Source organism: Hyalella azteca, unplaced genomic scaffold (genome assembly GCF_000764305.2).
Source record: "Hyalella azteca isolate HAZT.00-mixed unplaced genomic scaffold, Hazt_2.0.2 contig17687, whole genome shotgun sequence".
In the NCBI taxonomy this organism is placed as follows: domain Eukaryota; kingdom Metazoa; phylum Arthropoda; class Malacostraca; order Amphipoda; family Hyalellidae; genus Hyalella; species Hyalella azteca.
The window spans coordinates 230,272-251,054 of NW_025947462.1; the positions used below are offsets into that span (position 1 = coordinate 230,272).

At 38.6% G+C, this 20,783-nt stretch overlaps 1 protein-coding gene across 3 annotated transcripts; it reads left to right on the top strand.

Moving 5' to 3' along the window:
- The first annotated feature begins 5,333 nt into the window (after positions 1-5,333).
- LOC108676825 (gamma-tubulin complex component 2) lies at positions 5,334-19,050 on the top strand. 3 transcript variants are annotated; one of them, XM_047885359.1, is made up of 17 exons: positions 5,334-5,699; positions 6,200-6,437; positions 7,411-7,563; positions 8,152-8,306; positions 9,418-9,546; positions 10,102-10,278; positions 11,311-11,398; positions 11,753-11,881; positions 12,278-12,437; positions 13,362-13,586; positions 13,999-14,193; positions 14,529-14,703; positions 15,136-15,279; positions 15,847-15,912; positions 17,267-17,436; positions 18,054-18,154; positions 18,990-19,050. In XM_047885359.1, the coding sequence occupies exons 1-17, from the start codon at positions 5,457-5,459 to the stop codon at positions 19,016-19,018; spliced, it is 2,577 nt and encodes an 858-aa protein (XP_047741315.1). In that variant the 5' UTR covers positions 5,334-5,456; the 3' UTR covers positions 19,019-19,050. The 3 variants fall into 3 exon arrangements, with proteins under 3 accessions (XP_047741315.1, XP_047741314.1, XP_018020460.1); XM_047885358.1 differs by having other exon boundaries at positions 18,054-18,160; positions 18,990-19,049; XM_018164971.2 differs by lacking the exon at positions 15,847-15,912 and having other exon boundaries at positions 18,054-18,160; positions 18,990-19,049.
- The last annotated feature ends 1,733 nt before the right edge of the window (positions 19,051-20,783 follow it).

Here is a 20,783-nt window from a genome sequence, read left to right on the forward strand (position 1 = left end):
AATGCGATCTAGTGCCTTCTATTGCAATCTAGTGCCTTCTAATGCGATCTAGTGCCTTCTAATGCTATCTAATGCCTTCTAAAGCGATCTAGTGCGTTATAATGTGTTATAATGCATTCTAATAGTTTTTATTGTGTCCTAATGCATTCTCATGGTTTCTGTTGCGTTATACGTAATGCACTGTAGTGTGTTTTAACATGCTCTAATGTGTTCTAATGCATCCTAGTGTGTTTTAATGAGTTCAAATCTGTTCAAAATCATTCAAATGCATTTTAATGAATTATTATGTATTTTGTTGCATCATAATGTTGAGTTTATTGTGTAAGGTCTGGTTGTTATGTTGTATTACAATGTGTAATGTTATGTTTTACATTATAGAACACATTATAACACAAATAACAGAACAAAATATTGCATGACAATATAGTAGGTAGATCATAGCACAACACATTGTAGCCCATTATAACACCATATATGATAATATTACACAACACATAATAACATAAAATAACACAGCACATTGTAACACAATATAACAAAACCCAATACATCATCAGACTACATAACACAACAGAAAAATTATGGCAGCATAACATAGCACAACACATTCTAACACATCATAGCATACCATAAGACATAAAACATAATACAACATGTCACAACACGAAGCAATACAACACACATAACAAAAATTATAATGAATCATAACATAGCACAGTATAACAAAATGAAATAACACATCATAAGATGACACAGTCTAACAGCATAACACATACCTATAACATAGCAAAGTATATCAACATAACATAATACATCATAAGATAGCACAGTATAGCAAAATAATATAACACATAACATAGCACAGTATAACAACATAACATACCACATTATAACATAGCACTGTATAACAACATACCACATTATAACATTGCATAGTGTAACAACATACACATCATAACATAGCACAGTATAACAACATAGCACATTATAACATACCACATTATGACATTGCACAGTATAACAACATAACACATTATAACATTGCACAGTATAACAACGATCGTAAATTGCATGCGCTTGTGTCGATCATTAGGCATCGGCCACTTTGATCGCAAAGAGCGCGCATCAGTGTTGATCATTGGGCATCGGCTATATAGATCGTAAAGCACGTGTGTTTGTGACGATCGCCAGGCATCAATCGTAAAGTACGTGTGTCTGTGTCAATCATGCAGCATTGGCTAGGGTTACACTTCCGTTTTTAGCAAGCATATTGGCAACTTTCTTCCCTGGCGTACTGGCATATATCCCAAAACAAACCTCCAACATACACGCTGCACCTTCCTGACCATGGCACCAGTGGCTGCAATGTTCTTAAAATTTTCAGTTTCCAATTAGACAGATGAGGCTGCAAAGCACAATCCGCAATTAAGTAATTTTGGTTGGAATACAATTGTCTATTGCAATACCTAGTGCAGTGGTTCCCAAACTTTTTCAGGACTTCTAGCGCCCCACCAAAAGTCCAACACATATAAAAACAAGCCTCTTTTTTTCAAATTTAGTATGCTGCATTTTAAAATATAAAGGTTAAACACAAATGTGTATTTCACAAATAGAACCCCATTTAGTGAACCAATGTTTTTAAGCTGTTTTAACTGTTCCAGCACTAGAAACTTAGGAGGTCTTGCCGGTCTCGGGCAAATTTCTGGCCAGACTCGTGGCCGGTCGGACGACCAATCTCCAAATTCAATTATCAAGTTATATCTCCCAAACTAATAAATGAAGCTCTATGAAACTTGCAACATGTATTCATCAGAACCTAACGGTGATTTTTAGCTTGTAAAAAAATTTAAATTTCACCTTCATTCGTTAGTTATATAGCAATAAAGGCCAAAATTTGCAGTAATCAAAGAATTTCTTCCAAACTGCTGAACAGATTTGAACAAGATTTGGAATATACATTCCTAACTACCTAACAGTGATTATTTAGCTTCTAAAAAATTTTTTTGATTTTACCTTCGTTTGCAAGTTTTTTTATTTTCATTTCATTGTCATTCTTGATTCCACACTTCCTTATATTTGGCCCGTATTGCCATATAATTTGTTGCTTAAATTTGCGGCGATCAACAAATTTCTTCTAAACTACTGAACAGATTCAACAAAACTTTGTACCTACATAAATACCTAACCTCCCTACGGTGATGTTTAGCTTGTGACAATTTTTCTATTTGCTTTCGTTCGCGAGTTTTACAGATATAGGAGGAACAACCGGCTTTTCTACCAACCAGTTTAACAAAGAGCTGTTTACGTATAGCTGTATAACTTGCAAATGAAGGCAAAACGAAAAAATTGTAGTGAGCTAATTATCACCATTGCTGAGGTTACTGTAGGTATTTAAATACTAAATTTCATTCAAATCAATTCAGTAGTTTTGGAAGAAATTTCTTGATTACCGGTACTGCGAATTTGATCACCTATTGCTGTTTAAATCACAAATGAAGGTGGTATGAAAAAAAACTCACAAATAAAGGCACAATCAAATAAAATATAAATTTTTACAAGCTAAACATTACCATTTGGTAGTTAGGTCTGTAAATTCAAAATTTTGTTTGAATCTGTTCAATAGCTTGGAAGAAATTCCTTGATCACTGTGAATTTAGGCCCATATTGCCATATAACTATGGCAAAAACAAAAGAAGGCAAAATTAAAAAAAATTTCACAAGCTAAACATTACTGTTAGGTCCTAATGAATATGTGTACCAAGTTTCATCAAGTTAAGTTCATTAGTTTGAGAGATATTCCTTGATCTTTGAATTTGGAAATTGGCCTTGAGACCGGCCGCGAGTCAGGCCATTAATTTGTCTGGCCTAAAAAACCATTGCTGGGAGTCATGAGGTGCTGCACGTGTTGTGTACAAATCGTCAAACAAACGTTGGAACTTCTGACTTTGACTTCGGACTGCTGCCCCCCCCCCTACCGCCCCCCAAATGCCTTCTTCCTTACCGCCCCCAAAATCTTTCTTTTCCTTGGGGGGGGAAATATTGCCCACTTTGGGAACCACTGACCTAGCGGCTAGCGCTAGCTTCCTAGGGTGTTAAAGATAAACTTGTCAAAATTAGTTTTGTAAGAATTTAGCTAAAAACAATATTTGCAATCATGCTGGAATTCTAGGATATGGTTGGTCAGTTAAATCCACCAGGACGGCGGCAGGCATGGAATATATCTACTTGGCAATCCGTGACAGGATTTTTCAAGCTGTGGTTTCATTGGTTTGCCAGCTGTGAATTCCATATTTTGGCCTTGAAAAGCCATTTACAAGCCGCAAACTTATTTTCAAAGTCCCGTGCATGTGTTACCTGAAATCTCTAATTTTATCCTGAAAACAGTTATCGAACAGCAACTCTAACATTTGTCTTCACTTGAGTGGCAACTGAACACATGATACCTATTGCAATCTGATAGGAAACAATTTGGATGTTGAAACAACATGGTTGCAATGTGCAAACAATGATTTTTTCAATCAATCAAAAATACATGACTTTATAGCTGCAAGATATCGTACCTACGTAGGTACTGAAGTTATATGATATTAGAGCCGTAATATTTCAGAAAAAATAGGACTTTTCAAGCCTTGGACTGTGGGAGTGCTCCAATGCTACTCACTTTAGGAGGGGGAGGGGTGCAATTTGAAATCCCTCCAAGAGTGCTATAAGCTATTTGTTGAAGATGGGACACGTATTTCTTGCTGAAAAGGCAGTTATTTGGGTGCTGGAGTGCAGTAATGCACTCGTCCAGGCCATTCTGCTCCCAGAAACCCACCAGCAATGTCATCATGCAGAGGTGCTAGATGCACAACATTAACTGACCAACAATTTCTTAAAATCAATGTTGATACATTCAAAATGTTAATATTATTTTTACTTACTAAACCATCCTTTTGATCTACCAACATCATCTAAAGGATCATTAAAACCCTTGAAAATTTTATTGCATTCTCTGGACATAAATTATATGTGCACAAACAAGTTATGTGGGTATACTTGCATCAGTTTCAACTTTCATGTTGACCCTACTGATGGCTTGTTGTAATACACTTAGACTACTGAGCCATTGTATATTGTGCCAATAATTTTGGCAATAACTAACTTGATAGGAACTGTTCTGAAATGAAAACATTCTGAAAAACTATCTATAATATGAACCTTCAGACTAAGGCAGCCTAAATTTGAGATATTGCACTATGAGCAGAAAACTTGAGTATTTACAAACAAAATAATACCTTGTTCACAAATTAATTCTTATCTGTTGCTGTAAACAAACTATTGAAGTGAAGTGTCTCTGACATCAAACTTGTGTTTCAACTTTTTGTCTTCATTTTATACAAATATGACCTGTATCATGTATGAACATTGTTCCTGTATGGTAGCTATTGCTATTTGACATATCTGGCATTTAGCTGATGCAACTTCCTTGCTTTGAACTTCATATGGTTTTCATTTCCGGGATTGTGCTGTAAAGTTCAGTTTTAACTCATCTGTTATTTTGCGCATCAAGTAAATTTAGTGGCAATTTATTTTGCAGCCTAATGCACCTGCAGAGTTCAATAACAGGCATACAAATCCATCCAATATCACATTTTTCCCCCTTAGGCGCACTGACCAGAAAATTTTGCCCTTTCCAAACTTCCAATGCAAGATTGGAAAATTTTTAGTTATTGCAAAAATCTTCTGGCTCCCAAGTGATGGATTTTAGAAAAACTGGAAATCTCATGGTGGCTTAAATTTGTGAAAAATTAGATAAGATTCATCAAGCGGCAATCTCATGGGTGTGAAAATCTTTGAAAAGATTTTACTGTTATATATCTGTTGGGAGCAGAGATGGGTGATGGCTCCCTAGGTCATACCACAGGTAGGTATCACGAGGCTTTTATCTTATCTCACCAAGAGTTGGTATTAACTTGTTGTAATGGGCTAAGCAAGATGTCCTCTATGAATGCATAAGCTTTAAAATACCTAGTACATGAATACAACTATAAAAATGCCTAAAATGACTACCATGTGGAGTTGTATTGGGAAAAGCAGACAAAGCTAAGCAAAAAAGGAAATCTAATGTGTCTAATTCAGGGTTGAATTCTCAAATAGAGGTCCACCCATTATCAATTTATTCAATATTCTTACCCTGAGCACTTTACTTCCATTCTTTATAAATTATGACTTGAAATAAGCTCTGTCTATTTCTTGAAAGTCATGAATTTTTTGTAAATAAAATTTGAGTCTTACATGGAATTTACTTTTCAATGCTTATCTTAATGTGTTTCAATTTTTATTAATTACAGGAAGTGGTTGTTTTAAAAAAAGTCTTGTTGCTTATCTAAGAGCAATCTAAATATCAAGCTAGTTTTACTTGCTACAAATAAAAGATATGCTCTGCAGCCTGTTGTCTTCTTGAACAGTAAAGAATGCCAGGCACTGCACCTGTGTCAAGTGTCCAAATGGATAACACAGAAACCCAAGGTCTTGCTGCTGATGATGGAGATGGAGAGGCCAACATGAGCATTGCTTCCCATATCTTTGGGACAGTGGGTGGGGTGTCTGGCTTTGGTGATTTTGACAGCCCTGCTACTGTCCCTTCTGATGGCCTGCTTGCTGACATTGAAGGCATGCGGTCTCATTCTAGGCTCTCACGGCAAGAAATAAGTGAGGTGAGGTATTTACTAAATGATCAAATTATGTCTTTACTATATAGTAATTAATTCAGTTGTAATTTATTAATTAGTTATTTAAATGTATGTTGTCATCTTATTGATTTTGCATTACGATCATAGGAGATTATTTTTGAAAATTTCAGAAAAAAATTATACAAATTTCTTTGGTTGTAACCACATTTTTATAAACTGATATGGTTCTCTATACTTTGCATCTGGAGAACATCAATGCATTTTGTATACTTTCATCCCTGTATCATTGAGAAAACTCAATTGTTGAGGGACATAGTTGATTTTCTAAAAATTGTTTTCACTATATATGAAATGTTTCAAGGGTAAGATTGAATTAATATTTTTTAGAGGAAAAGTTTTGAAAAGAGTAGATGCAAGTATGTGTAGTAGATACAAGCATTGAATTTCTATTCAAATAACTAATGCTAGTATCTATATCTGTCTTGCATGCTTCACTAGTGGTTACAAAGAATTGTACTTTACAGCTCCGTCATAGACTGTTGAGCAATGCAGTTCCCAGCCCATCCAACCTTCCATTAGACTTCAGTCAGCTCAACATGAACGACTTGCATGGAGGCAATGAGAAGAGGGAGCAGAGTGAGCAGCGGCGTGATAGTCTGGAGCTGCCGGGACCAGCAATCCCTCACTGGATGCACAACCGGCCCTATGGCTCACTTGACTTCATTGCATCCGACAGGAACCCTGAAGATGTTGGACCTCTAGGTGCATTTTCCGAGGGGAAAACTTTGCCGTTGAAATTTACAATTAAGGCAATGAATTTTATCTTGTGTGAATTGTCATTTTAGCTTGATTTTGAAATTTTGTTGCATCTATCCTTCACTTCAACAAAATAAAAGTCAATATTCATATATGTTTGTATTTGATGGTATAAGCCAAAGTTAAGCTTGCAGTGTTGGAAGATATTTCATTCTGCTTTCTTCATGTAATTTTGAATGAAATACTATCTCCATTAGTTAGGCAGCATATATTTGATCCCACCAATTCATGATTATATAATGGTCATATTGCAGTTTGTGTGATCAAAGTCAGCATCAACTTCAGTGAAGTCCAGGGTATTGAGTCTCACTTATTTACATTTTTCAGAGCAATCCATGGTAATAAAGTTCATGGAACCAAATTCAAGATCACGCATTCAATTGTTATCTGAATTTGGAATTACCTACTATCTCATGATCAAATGCAATATATTTCAAAAAGATGTCCCCTTCTCTGAGGTTACCGGTACTCAAAATGTTCCAGCATTGCAAAGCCTTGCCAGATGCACCTGAATAAAACAATTCCAAATTGATGCATTTGTTTTAGAAATTTTACCTTACTCTGCTTATAAGACTATTTATTATAAACAATTTCCGAACAAGCTACTACAAGAAACTTTTCTGCATTCTCTCATTTAATAGTGATATTGGGCTCATCTCTTTACAGTGTTCTCTGCGTGTGACTTATGAACGTTTTTGTTACACATGTCATTTGCCTTTTGTGTTCTACTAACATTGCTTTTTCATGAGCATTAATTTCTGATCAGAGTTCTGAAATTTTAATACCAAATGCATCAGAAGTAGGTAATTAACATGTTGCAGCATAAATTTAAGTAGTTATTTTTGAGATTCATTCCTCTAAATTTTTGACCAGTTCTCAAGTTAATGAAACATCCTCTAATAATAATTTAATGTTACAGGAGATGTGGCTGTTAGTAGTCAGGAGCAGCAGCTGCTGGAGGACGTGCTCAGTGTGATGACCGGCATTGAAGGCACCTACATCACCCTCAGCAAGCAACCTCCTAACCCTGACCTTGGCCTTTATCGTACCTTTGTCGTAGACTCTAGTGTTGGTGAGTCCAGCTGAAATAAATTTGGAAATCGTGAACAAATTACTGTTCATTACAAGTTTTATTGGGTGTTATTTGTGGACTTGATAAATAGAAATGAAATTGCTTTCATAGCTTTACCGATATGAACCATACCTTTTTTCTAAACTTTTACTGAGCATTTGCCTGAAATTTTGAGCTTTATTTTTTTGAAGAAGTTTAGCAGTTAACCTGCTTCTTTAATTTTTTATTTATTCTACATTTTATTTAGCATTTAATAATTCTATAGTATCCATCACTGCCCCTCTGAATCATTGCCTGTAACATTTAAGCCCATGTAATTAACAGCTGTCAATTTACTGCCAGCAAGTGGTCATTATCTGAAACAGGAAATTTCCCAGCTGTAAAAACAACCACGCGAGTTTTACTCTTCATGTTCCAATTATTTGTGTACGCAATTATAGATTTCACATACCATTTTTAGTTAGGCAATCTTTTATTGTCTTCTGTGTATATGGACAACCATGTGAGTAATGGAGGTCCATTATTTACCACACATTTTCAAATGAATTACGTATTTAAAATATTTGTAATGCAATGTGTCCATTTCAGAGAAATCAGTGCAGGCGTTGGTGCAGAAAGTATTACCGGTGTGCTCTCAGTACGCTCAGCTTGTGCGCTTCATAGAGGACCATTCGGAGCACCACAAAGGGCTGGTGAACCACGCACTTGCTGCCGCCCTCACCACGCTGCTCAAGGACTATCTTGTGAGCGCTCAACTATTGCTCTGCTCTGCCTAGTCATTCACTAAAAAATTGATGTGGCATTGTGTCCATATGGTGACACAATCGTTTGTGAGCGCTCAACTATTGCTCTGTTCTGCCGAGTCATTTACTCAGGAAATGAATGTGTCATGGTCTCCAAATAGTGACACACTTTTGTGAGCGCTCAAATATTGCTCTGCTCTGCCTAGTCATTTACTCAAGAAATGAATGTGTCATGGTCTGAAAATAGTGACACACTTTCTTAACCAAAGCACGAGCAGAGAGCTGACGTAGCACTGTTTCGCCCTTTTGTCAAACTGGGTCATGATGTCCCACACACGTGCAATAAGTGCATTGCTAATGGGACAGAGTCACGCTCATCTCTCTGAGTATATATGCAGGTTCCTTCACACTGGCTTCTCAGTATTATTATCACCACATTCTACACAAAAGTATATAATGTGATGGTATTAAATTATATACCAAAGCCACGTATCTCTCAATATAATTGTGATGCCATTCTCTTTAGAGTAAGTTTATTTATTTTGCTCAACGGTTTCATTCATACTAGTAGATGAGATTGTTATTTTCCCACTTATTATTCGTATTTGATCTTTATAAATGTTTGAAACTTTTACCCAACAAAAATCATTAATTTCAAGCTAATAACAATATTCATAACCCTATCGCTCAGAAATAGGTCAACAAAAATTCATAGTTGGAACAAATTTGATCACTGGAACTTTGGTGTCCCCATATTTTCAGTTATTTTCTATAAAAGAATTTTCATTAACTTACATGGCTGGACAACCATGTCACCAGTTGAGTTTGCTGACGGCTGATTTCTTCTCAAGATTGAAATTACTCCCCATGAGAGGAATCATAAAATCTCCTAAAATGGTTTTTGCTTTTATGTACGTAACGTCTCACTTGAACTGCTAGTAAATAAGCATTATTGTGAAAAAACTTGCAGTACAGAATCCAAACGTTTTTTCTGTTGCTTTGTTGAATGAAAAGTTGAAATTTCGTCATTGGGAGGTGTCTGAGAGCGTGTTTTAGTTTTTTGTTTTCTATCATATCATGAAATTGTTCTTATCATTTCATGCTACGACAGTTGCTGGTGCTGCAGCTGGAGTCGCAGCTGCGCAGCGGGGTGCTCACCCTGCACAGGTTGTGGTTCTATGTCGAGAAGACGGCGCCTGTCATGGATTTACTTGCGTCTATCACAGCCGAAATCACCAAGGTGCAGCTTTTGAATATGTCTGTTAAATTACCTGCTCATTTGTGTGGAACAAGGTGGAATAATATGCTATACAGGCGGGAATAAATCTCTTTTTTAATTGAAAAAGAAAATATTGTGTGTCAATTTTTCATGAGTAACATCAGTAGACCTGGCATGTAGTGAAAAAAAACGAAATGTAGCTGACCATACTTAGGAAATCTGACCATAATCTTCATTTTAATATGCCACTTTTTACAATAATCTTTATTTTAACAAGCCGCATTACATACTAATAAGAATTCAGGATCAATATCAACATTCCTTGCAGAATGGAAAACTAAATGGGTGATAAAATTTAGTGTTCGCTAGTATCCTTAAATTATCCATAGTCCACGCTACTTTTTCATCATCCAACTAAGCTTGTCTATCTCAATGATTTTGTAATGGTCGACAACTTTTCCTGTTAATATTTCACAAGCATTGCCGACAATTTTAATCATTAATTAAGTTTATACCAATCTGGGTTTTGCACTAACATTATCAATTTTTTATAAATTTTTTCATCGGATTTTATAGACAGGAGCGCGCGGCGGAGCGGTTCTGTCGCTGCTGCAGGCTCGCGTGGAGAGCCTGACGGGGTGTGGTAAACTGCAGGAGTTGGCCGTGTACCTCGCAACCGCTGCAGCACAGCCTTACCTGGACTGCCTTGCTGCATGGATATCACGAGGACACATTAAAGATCCTTATGCCGAAGTGCGTGGTTAGGTCCTAATTTATTGGTAATGTAAGTCGCAGTGGTTAGGCTCTGATTAGGAACATCAGCTATTCTCTGACCATTGACACATAAGATACGTACTCATGCAGAAGTGCGTTGTTTGGTTATTTTACAGTTATAGGGACAAAGTTTACAGTTAACAGACAAAATCTTATGAAGAAGTCATTAGGAGGTCATTGTGCAGTTAAATATTTGGAACATGAGCAATTTTTATTCTCGTGGCCAATATAAGCTGTTCACTCTGTTACTGAGGAGATACTCCACTTCGTTGTGTCCAATAGAATCTCTAAACGCACCGTCAATAATAAAAGTAAAATTTTGTCAGTTTTTTTACATCTAATACCTGCATAATCCACCTAAAAACATTCAACAAACTCATGTCCAAATATTAATTTGTCGTTTTGACGTCCAAATGTCCTTAATAATCTAATATTTAATTTTAAGGCAGTATGCATTCGCGAAAAAAAGTGTATGTGCTATTTTTTCGTTTAAATTCCATCTGCTCATGACTAGATTCATTTGCTCATGCTCAGTGAAAATCGTAACATTTTGGGATGGAGCTCATGTGTGAAGAATTTATTATCTATTACAAGGGTTAAAGTTATAACAGATTGTGTTCTCTTTACTGCTTTTGTTTCTGTATTTAAGTAATGAAAAATATTGTTTCTAAAAAGTGGCTTATTAGTATTATTAAAATTGATTGGTCTTCCCTTGAGTTTTATGTTGCGTTATAGCTTTTTCAAATCAAACTTATGCTGTATGGGCTGCATTGCTTGAATTTGGAATCTTCGGCCAAAGAATTTTCTTTCTGACTCCACGCTCCTCTGTATCAAATCAACTCATATCCTCTATTGCGTCCTATCCACGTAATTTCTCAATGTATCCTGCAATCACAATGTTTCCAACAAGTGTTCTATAGGGTTTTTTACCTGATGATCCATAACCTAAGTCACGTGGATTTGAGCCTCATGTAACAACTAAACATATTTTCATGGGTAATATTCTTTCAGTTCATGGTACAAAGCAACGAGCAGTGCACTGACAATGAAGATAACGTTGATGAGGCTGCAGATCAAGATGACAGCGACGACAACAAAGGTTTGTCTTCTGTTCTACCGATTTTTCTCTTAAACTTGATGTGCAATCAATTTAGGAGCAGGAGGATGCAAAGGATAAAAAAAGTAGAAAAAATATATTCTTAATTGTGTTTTGGGAAATTCTTTTGTTCAAAAAATATTCAATATTCAAAATATTGCATTCTCCTCGAGAGGTGTTCTTCCTTAGCAGCATCAATAGAGCTGTAATTTTGATGCCGCTTTGGTAATGCTGCACATGAAATATCATCAAAATTTAAAATAAAATATCCTCTAAGTCTCAACTGCAAGTTTTTAAGTTGATGTTGAAACTCTAATCAACAAATGATAAATTTGATAAATTAATCTTACCTTACAGAGGGCAATGTAGACACGTACTGGCAGTGGAGGTACACACTGGAGCCCAGCAACACCCCCAGCTTCCTAACCTCTTACGCCGACCTCATCCTGCGCACCGGCAAATATCTCAACGTCATCAAACAGTCTGGTGAGACGCATGCCTAATCAACTTTCCTCTCGATCTCGTTAGATCAAATGCACATTTTTCTTTCAATGTTCTATTTTCAATGTTTCTTGAGCACCCGTCATGCTCTAAAACACGAGTGAGCTTGGTAAAAATATTATAAATCTTACCTAAGAAATCAAATAGATTCCATTCATATTGAATCTTTACTGTTCTATACCTACACTCAATGAAACTGATGGGTCATATTGTCCAAATAGTGAAGTACTTGCTGCATTTAGCACTGATGCGTCTTTTTTTCCGCGCCAAACTTGGAGAAGATGATCCATACCAGGCTAAAAAATGTACATTGTTATTTGGACAAAAAGTTTTTTATTTTTCTGAGTGTACTCTCGACGCTGATGCTGTGTTTGTTTACAGCGTCTGGTGGCCGTGCAGGGGCAAGCAGCGCGCCCCTACAGCTGCGTTACAGCCCCGACCCTGAGCACTACAGCGCCAGCATCGAGACAGCCTACGCTGCTGCCTCCAAGACCCTCCTGCATCACCTCATTGACGACCAGCATCTTCTCAGCCGCATCAGGTCACTGCCTATCTCATATATACTGCCTTTATTTAATAATATTCAATGCACCAAGAAATATCTGTTCACCAATGAAAAGATTACGCGCTTATGATTAATGAGCGTCCTTTGGAATAATGTCTGCACTTTTCTAAGTATTAGGTGCTCCTAAGATCTTAGGACTTTTCTATCTCAGTCTTTGTTTAGATCGCTTGGAAACTTTTTAATTAATTTATATGTCATGAATCCCTTTTCTGTTTCCTTGTTCATTACTTGGTTTTTCTTCTTCTCATGAAACGATAGTTATTCATTTAATATTGATGTAGCATTTGATTGAAAAGATTAATTTCTACTATTCTATGTTTAGAAGGCACTGGCTGTATTGCCCAGAAAATATTATGCTATTGAATGTCACTCGGACACCAAACTTTTTTAAAGTGCAAACTTGCGTAAAAAGGTACCTAGCTCAAGTTGAGTTGGATTGTCTCTTAGCTCCAAGCCTGCCTCTAAACCTGAAACTGACGCATGATTTGGTGTGATGATTCGAGACTCTCTTTTCAGTTGCACCTGCAACCTTCTTTGCTCATTTTTGTGCTCAATTATTACGTTGCTCTTGTTAGACTACTGCTCTTGCTTGGAATATTGGAATAATTTACTTGACGGGGAAATTTACGAAGCTGCCAATATCCTTGGAGTTACTTGAAACTTGAGCTTATTGTTTAAAAGACAATTCATGTTTACAAATGCTAAATTTGTTGTTTTTTAGAGTTTCCAATGTTTCTCAAGGGGGCTATGACTTTATGCTATTCAAACCGAGTCTTCTAATAACCATGTATAAATTGTTTATACCATCTTGAATTGGTCGAGAATATCCTGCTATACCGAACCCAATAGACTAATGAATGTTATTTATTAATCCTAAAAATATTCCTAACTGATTCACAGGTCTCTGAAGCAATACTTCTTGCTGGCACAAGGCGACTTCATCTCTCAGCTGCTGAGCATGTGTGAGTCGGAGCTGAGCAAGCCTTTGGACGACGTGCTGCCTCACAGGCTTGAATTCCTGCTCGAGCTCGCGCTGCGCACCAGCAACGGCGCTGGCTACCAGGACTCCATCCACACCGTCCTCTTGCCATACACATTACTTGACCAGATGATGCGTATACTAAGGTTTGTACATGAATTTTGCTATCCTTTGCTTGTGAAATCAGTGTTAGAATTTTAATCTTAGTTTTATTTATTTGCTTACGCATCAAACACTGAGTTTTCAAATCCAATTGTATATATTTCATGCTGATCTAGTTTGTGTGTCTAGTCTTTTTATCGCATTTTCTCATTTATGGCAAAAATACATGACGAGCGCTATTGTGCTCGTCATGTCCGTCTGTCTGTCTGTCCGTCCGTGACTTCACATTTTTGTCGACGAGAAAATGCGCTCTCTGTCACTCACTGCAGTGAGTACTGAGTTATATTTTTTCCAAGTATAGTTTGACTTTTCATCATCGAAGAATATATTCAATAAATCCTGCTTATGAGCTTCCTTATTACTTCTCGAGTTTGATTCTGTATTTTGTGTGTGAAGCATAGAGACGACAGAGGAGCAGGAGCATCGGCAGGCGCTGAGTCGACTTGACTTGACTGGCATCGAAGGCTTCAGTTTGTCATGCAGTGTGCCGTGGCCGGCCTCCCTGGTGCTCGATACACGCACGCTCTTCTGCTATAGGATGCTCTTCAGGCATCTCTTCTACTGTAAACATGTCGAGAGACAGCTCTGCAAGTGCGTTAAGTTATGGGGGCAAATATATTTGCTGTGGTGAGACAGCTGTGCAAGTGTGTCATGTTGCGTTAAGTTGTGGGGGGGCAAGTATATTTACCGATGTGAGACAGCTGTACAAATGCGTCTGGAAATTGTGTCCTATATTTTCAGTTTTTTGTGCGTTTTTTTTTTTTTTTGCAAGAACGGCAGCTTTTGCAGGCAGCCTGACGCATGGGCTTCATGCTATGTGTCACATTACAAGAACAAATCAGTCATCATAGAGGCTGTAACTTGAAAAAATGTAACATAACGAATGAAAATTCATTTAATAAATCCTAGTATGTTTTTTGTTTCAGGGTGTGGCTGAGCAATCAGGCGTGTAAAGGCCTGCCAATGAGCACCCGTCGTAGCTACACAGCAGCGTTCTTGCTGCGCCATCGCATGCTGGCGTTCATGCAGAACATCGAATACTACATGATGTTTGAGGTCATCGAGCGACACTGGCATCAGTTCCTGGCGGACATGAACAAGGTTTCTTTCTTATCTATCTTCATTGTGATAACTTGTTGTCGATACTATCATTACTGGCGCGCCATTGATACTACTATCATTACTGGTGCACCACTGATACTACTATCATTACTGGTGCACCACTGATACTACTATCATTACTGGTAAAACATTCATACTACTATCATTACTGGCGCACCACTGATACTACTATCATTACTGGTGCACCACTGATACTACTATCATTACTGGTGCACCACTGATACTACTATCATCACTGGTAAGACATTCATGCCACTATCATTACTGGTGCACCACTGATACTACTATCATTACTTGTGCACCATTGATACTACTATCATTACTGGTGCAGCATTGATGCTACTATCATTACTGGTGCACCATTGATGCTACCATCATTGCTGTTGTTATCATGGCGTCTCGTGCCCGCAGGTTGAGAGCGTGGACGAGCTGCTGCAGCATCAGTCCCACTTCCTGGACAAGTGCATGAAGGATGGACTGCTGACCACCCCTGACCTCCTCAGGACCCTCACTAAGATCATCGGCATCTGTGCTTCCTTTGCCAGCTTCATCCTTGTGAGTCACACCTCATATCCTTGTGAGATACATATCATATCCTAGTTACATGTCATCCTTGTGAGTTACACCTCATATCCTAGTTACATATCGTCATTGTGAGTTACANCCTTGTGAGTTACATATCATCCTTGTGAGTTACACCTCATATCAACATTGTTAGTTACACCTCAGGAAAATCAGTGTGACGCTCACATATTGCGCCTCAGCGCAAGAATTGGGCTACAGTTTTAGTCCGCATTATGAACTCTTCAAGCCTAACTGTTTTCACCCCAGTGGGATATTCTGTTTAATGATAATCTCAATGATTTTCCTGTTAAATTTGCGTTCATCCATCCACATTTATATTTCGCGACCATCGCGACGGAAAACTGGGGCTTAGAGCAAAGGCACAACAGTGACTAAAATTTTATTGAAAAACTTTAAACTCCGCTCCGATTATATCTTGATATCATTGCAAGCAATTTTTGGGTACGAGGCTTTCAAGGTTCCTGAATCCCATGTGCGCAATTCTCTCATATTTATCTATTTAATATAAGATAAATATTGTTAATTTGTGGCTAACAGCGCAGCCAGAAGATACAGGAAGGCGCTGAACTTTCCCCGACTGGAGAAGACGATCTCGAGGCACAGGTACCGCGTTTGCCCTCCACGTGCATGATTACTTCCTCGTTCAGCCGTATTTGTTTTTTGTTTGAACTCTGCCAAGCTAAAAAGTTTATTTATTTCAAATAAACTTGAGTTGCGTACTCCCCAGTTTTTTTTTAAACAATATTGAAGTTAACCATCTTGCGCCTTGAAAATTCTCTTCCCGATACTCATGAATTTTGATGTGAAAGGGTCCTTTACATCTGGTGCTTTTCGTGCGTATTTTATAATTTTTGTAAATTTCTGCGTTTCTGATTATTTTTTTTTTTTTGCTGAATGTATTGGAGGCTTCTTCTCATGACACTTCTTAGCCCTCTGGTAGATTTTTTCCTTTGTATTTTTTTAGAAAATTGCTTGCTTGTAGCGTCCAATCAACTCTGTATTAGGTTGCTATGTATCTCTTGGTGAAAAAGTTTTGGTTTCGTTTGCAAGAGGTTTGGATTTTTGAGTTATTAGTAATGTATCATATCATTCTATCGTCTCCATTCAGGGCATTTGCACGCACCGTGAACTCTCCATTCAACGTTGCATCAGATTCTACCATACTTACGTGAAATTAGAATCATAAGAAGCACCCAAGAGAGTCGTCACATTGTCTCTTTAGTGTCTTATCATTATTGGTTATTATTTTCATCATTGTCTTTTTTTTTGCGCTCATCATTGTCTAATCTTTCCTCTCCTTAACTTTAGATACGAAATTTTCAATCGCATTTCGAAGCAGGCATGTTTCTAGGTCAAAAGAATTATTTCATATTGACTTATTAATTGAAAATTCATGCCTGTATCTTCTGTGATTTCTTGGCAGTTTTTGTGTTCCTGAAACTTTGGCATCGAATTTATCTGTTTTGTTTTTTGATGATGTTGATTTTCGTTTTATAATGTTTGTTGTTCCGTTGTATTTTGTATACAGTGAATTTATTATTCTCAATGTTACTAATCCGATTCATCCAGTTCTTTTAAGTTAAAACTATCGTCAGAAAATATATGTCGCTTAGAAACCGTTGGAACAGGCCTTATTGTTACAGAAAGCGTCGTAACAGGCCGCATTGTTACAGAAAGCGTTGTAACAGGCCGCATTGTTACAGAAAGCGTTGTAACAGGTCGCATTGTTACAGAAGGCGTCTTTAACAGGCCTTATTGTTACAGAAAGCGTTGTAACAGGCCGCATTGTTACAGAAAGCATTGTTACAGAAGGCGTCTTTAACAGGCCGCATTGTTACAGAAAGCGTCTTAACAGTCAGCATTGAAATAAAATGCGTCTTAACTGGCTGCGCTATTGCAGGAAGTATCTTAACATCTGCATTGTTACATAAGCATCTAACAGTCTACATTGTTACAGAAAGCTAACCCAGCGTACGAAGAAACGGTCCCGAGCGCCAGCGAGAGTTTCGAGCAAACCATCGCCCGCTACGACATCCAGTTTAATGGCATGCTGGTCACCCTCATGGACAAGGTGGCCGACCTCGGCAGGCAGGACTATACTGACGCTATCATCAACATCCTCTACCGGTTAGTATTACAGACTTGTTTTCTTAAATGCATTCAAAGTGAGACCTGTAAATGATTCCGATGGTTTGGAAAACGGTTCCAATGTTCTTGGGAAAATGGGTCCCTTGGCCTCGGGGAAATGTGGTCCCAATGGCCGCAAGGAGGATTGTTCCAATGGTCTTGGCGAAAATGGCTTCAATGGCCGCTGGGAAAATGGTCCAATGGCCTCGACGAAAATGTCCCAATGGCCTCGGGGGAAATCGTTCTAATGGTCTCGCTGAAAATAGTTCCAATGGCATCGGGAGAAATCGTTCCAGAGGCCTCTTGGAAGTTGGTTCCAATGGCCTTATGAAAATGGTACCAGACAGAAATCTGTTTGCGTAGAGATCGCTTTCATCTATTGAATTGAATCCCTTTGCAGTGCATACGCTCTCTCTGATGAAGTATATCAGCTGCCTTGCATCACTGTACGAAAATACTTCTGTGCTACAGCTTGCAATATCTCGTCCTTCCTATTTGTAAACAATTTTTCCTACGGTTTATACAATTATAATTCTATAATAAGTTTTCCTATGTTCTATCTATCCCCATTGCCATTTGAATGGAACGTCTTGTGATGTGTAATGTTCATGGCCCAGGTTGGACTTCAACAAATACTACAGCAGCCGCGACGACGCACTCACCAATCTGGGCGAGTGTTCGATGCAGGCCGCCCCCGTGGACGACCACGAGCAGGACGGTAACGGCAAGTTATAGATCTAAGTCTTAACTATCATAACTCGCTCGAGAACACTTAGCTGCCTAAGTAAGCGTAGCGGCCTAAGTAATCGTAACAGCCAGAGTACATGTAGCGGCCCTTGTACACATAGCGGCCGATTACTCGTCTGTGACGGGTGGGATTAGGTTGAAACTCCGTCAGTTATTGGCTGATAGAGTTACAAGATCGTAACTACCCATATTTGATAACACGACCCCTGAATACTTCCACTCCTTGTGGCACTGCAGTGAAGGTTTAAAAATCTAATGTGTTGTTTGAATCTATTCATTTTCCATTATTTGCACTCTCGTTTTCATCAAATTATTTCCAAATGAAGTATATGCCCCAATTGTTTTATATTTCTTAAAAACTTCCAAGAATATTTGTGCCATTCTGTAAAAATTTTTTTTTAGAAGCATGGAATTTTCAGCTTGAATGTTCTTTTTGTACTAGCTTTGAACACCATTCAAGAGGAAAATTTTTTCTTATATTTCTCTAAATTATATTGTGTGTTTTGGAGACTTTTATTTTCGCTGCCTAAAGTGCACTGCGTTCAGGATTTTATTATCTATTTTATGCTTGCTAAAGTTCATGTCTACGACACTTATCATATGAGGATATTAGCTGCAAATGAAATTTGATTTTCAATGTAGGAATTATTAGACATTTAATTTTGTGAGAGGAGAGTTGCATTAGAAAATAAAAATATGTTTCTACTGGGGGATTAGTTATGCTATTCTGCATTCACTGTGATGATATTTGTCAAGTATACGAAAACATTTGAACTTAAATTATTATTATTTTTTTTATCGCAAAGGCGCAGCCGGGAGTTCGGTGCAAGGCTGACCCGATCTCAAGTCTGAGCGTCTTCAGAGTGGAGCCATTGCCGACCTCGCACTCTCTCCTCCCTACGAAAATGTCACGTCTTCTTCCTATGAAAATGTCGAGCCCATTCCATTGTACGGTACTTCAAGTGCCGTTCATCCATTCCCTCCTTGTGATGAAGTGATATCTGATCCCTTGCATCATAACTTAGTGGTTGATAATGAACCATCATGCCCCCTCATTAGTGCACCGACCACTGTATCAAACGTTACCGAAGTCACTTCCCATGTAGTCCAAGAACTGGCCTCTGTTGATGCCAACTCCCGCTTTGGATCGCATGTCTCTGATATCTCTGCTGATCGCATCGCTGGTAAGAAAGGCAAAGATTTTGGTCCTGACTCGTCACGCACTTCCAATGAAGATCACGTCGTTCTTGAACGGAGTCATAATCATGCATCTCAGTCAACCGGACCTTCTACTAGAGCGAAGGATATGACAATGAAGCGTTCTGGGAGGAAAGAGAAGAATTACAATCTTAGGTCAAGTTTCCCCGGTCCAAGTGTTGAAAAAGTTTTTAAAACCTCCACAACTGGTGCCAAAGACCCCCACCTCTCCCAGGATCGATATATTGCTCGCGAAATGTTCAGTGCTGATTGGAAGAGCGATCCAGATTTGTGTGGTGCCAGGAAGCCGTCTCATGCTGCACCTCAATACTATGATAACTATCGAGCCTCTGCAACTGGTGGTGAGCCAACCATGTATGGGCTGAATTTCGCAGTCACCATGCTCAGCTCGGGGTCTAGTGAGAGACTGTTATGCTACGGTGATAACCTTATGCTTGGTAGCAACTTCAATAAGAAAACTCCAACTACAGCTCGCCACAGATCTCTCGTTTCTAAGAGAACTCCAATCTCATGCCTCGTTGGAGGCTCTACACGCACTGAATTCTCCCCACCTTCCATGCCTGTGTATTCTAATAGCACAAAACAAGGTTTAGGGTCGCAAATAGTTATCGCGAAACAGCCTCGAGCGGCCAATAGTTTGCAGGTCAGCGCAGATACAGAGGACGCCCGTCGTGAAGAAGAGGAACGTAAGATAAAAGAAGCTCAGGACGTGGACCTACTCATCGGTCACATTCCCACTACCTCGGTCCTGCCAGAAGCTAAAACCTTCTTCAGTGGAGCTAACTCAAGCTGTGATGCCTTAGATCTGTGTTATTTGCGAGACAATAAGTCCAACGTTGAGTACACGCTGGTTAGGCGACATCTGTGCTGTGGAAGTTACGCAGGTCCTGAAGAAGATTCTCCTCAAGCCTTCAAGGTGCTCCCGAAGAAAGAAGTCCTGGTGGGCGGGGCTCGTATTAAACGGAAATCTAAATCTGAATGCCAGGTGTCTCAAAAAGAGTTAGGTTTCAAAACTTCATCGTTTTCTCAGTTATTAGCCCCGCAAATGACAGAAGCCAACCCGTTGCCCCCCGTCATTTGCGATGAAGAGGCCCGACCGTACGGTGCAGAAGGTGGCTGTATCCTCACCCAAGACGTGAAACATTCCTCCCGCACATACTCACGAAACCGCACACAGCGAGATACGCTCATTGATCACGATCAGGGCTTCGAGTCACAAGGTCCGCGTCAATTTTATGATTTCAAGGAGCTTGACATTGACCCATCTCAAGCACCTGTACCGCGACCTAGGGATCGAAATTGCGAGGAACGTAAAATTGATATTGAAAATGTTCCCAATGGTCTCCCTGAAGTCGATTGTGCTTCAACTTCAGCCTCCGAAG

Bases quoted from the DNA above. Each gene is read 5' to 3' on its own strand.
- LOC108676825 (XM_047885358.1), top strand. From the start codon at position 5,457: ATGCCAGGCACTGCACCTGTGTCAAGTGTCCAAATGGATAACACAGAA. The intron at 11,399-11,752 runs GTTTGTCTTCTG...CTTACCTTACAG, and splicing joins TGACAGCGACGACAACAAAG to AGGGCAATGTAGACACGTAC. The intron at 18,161-18,989 runs GCAAGTTATAGA...TTTATCGCAAAG, and splicing joins CCACGAGCAGGACGGTAACG to GCGCAGCCGGGAGTTCGGTG.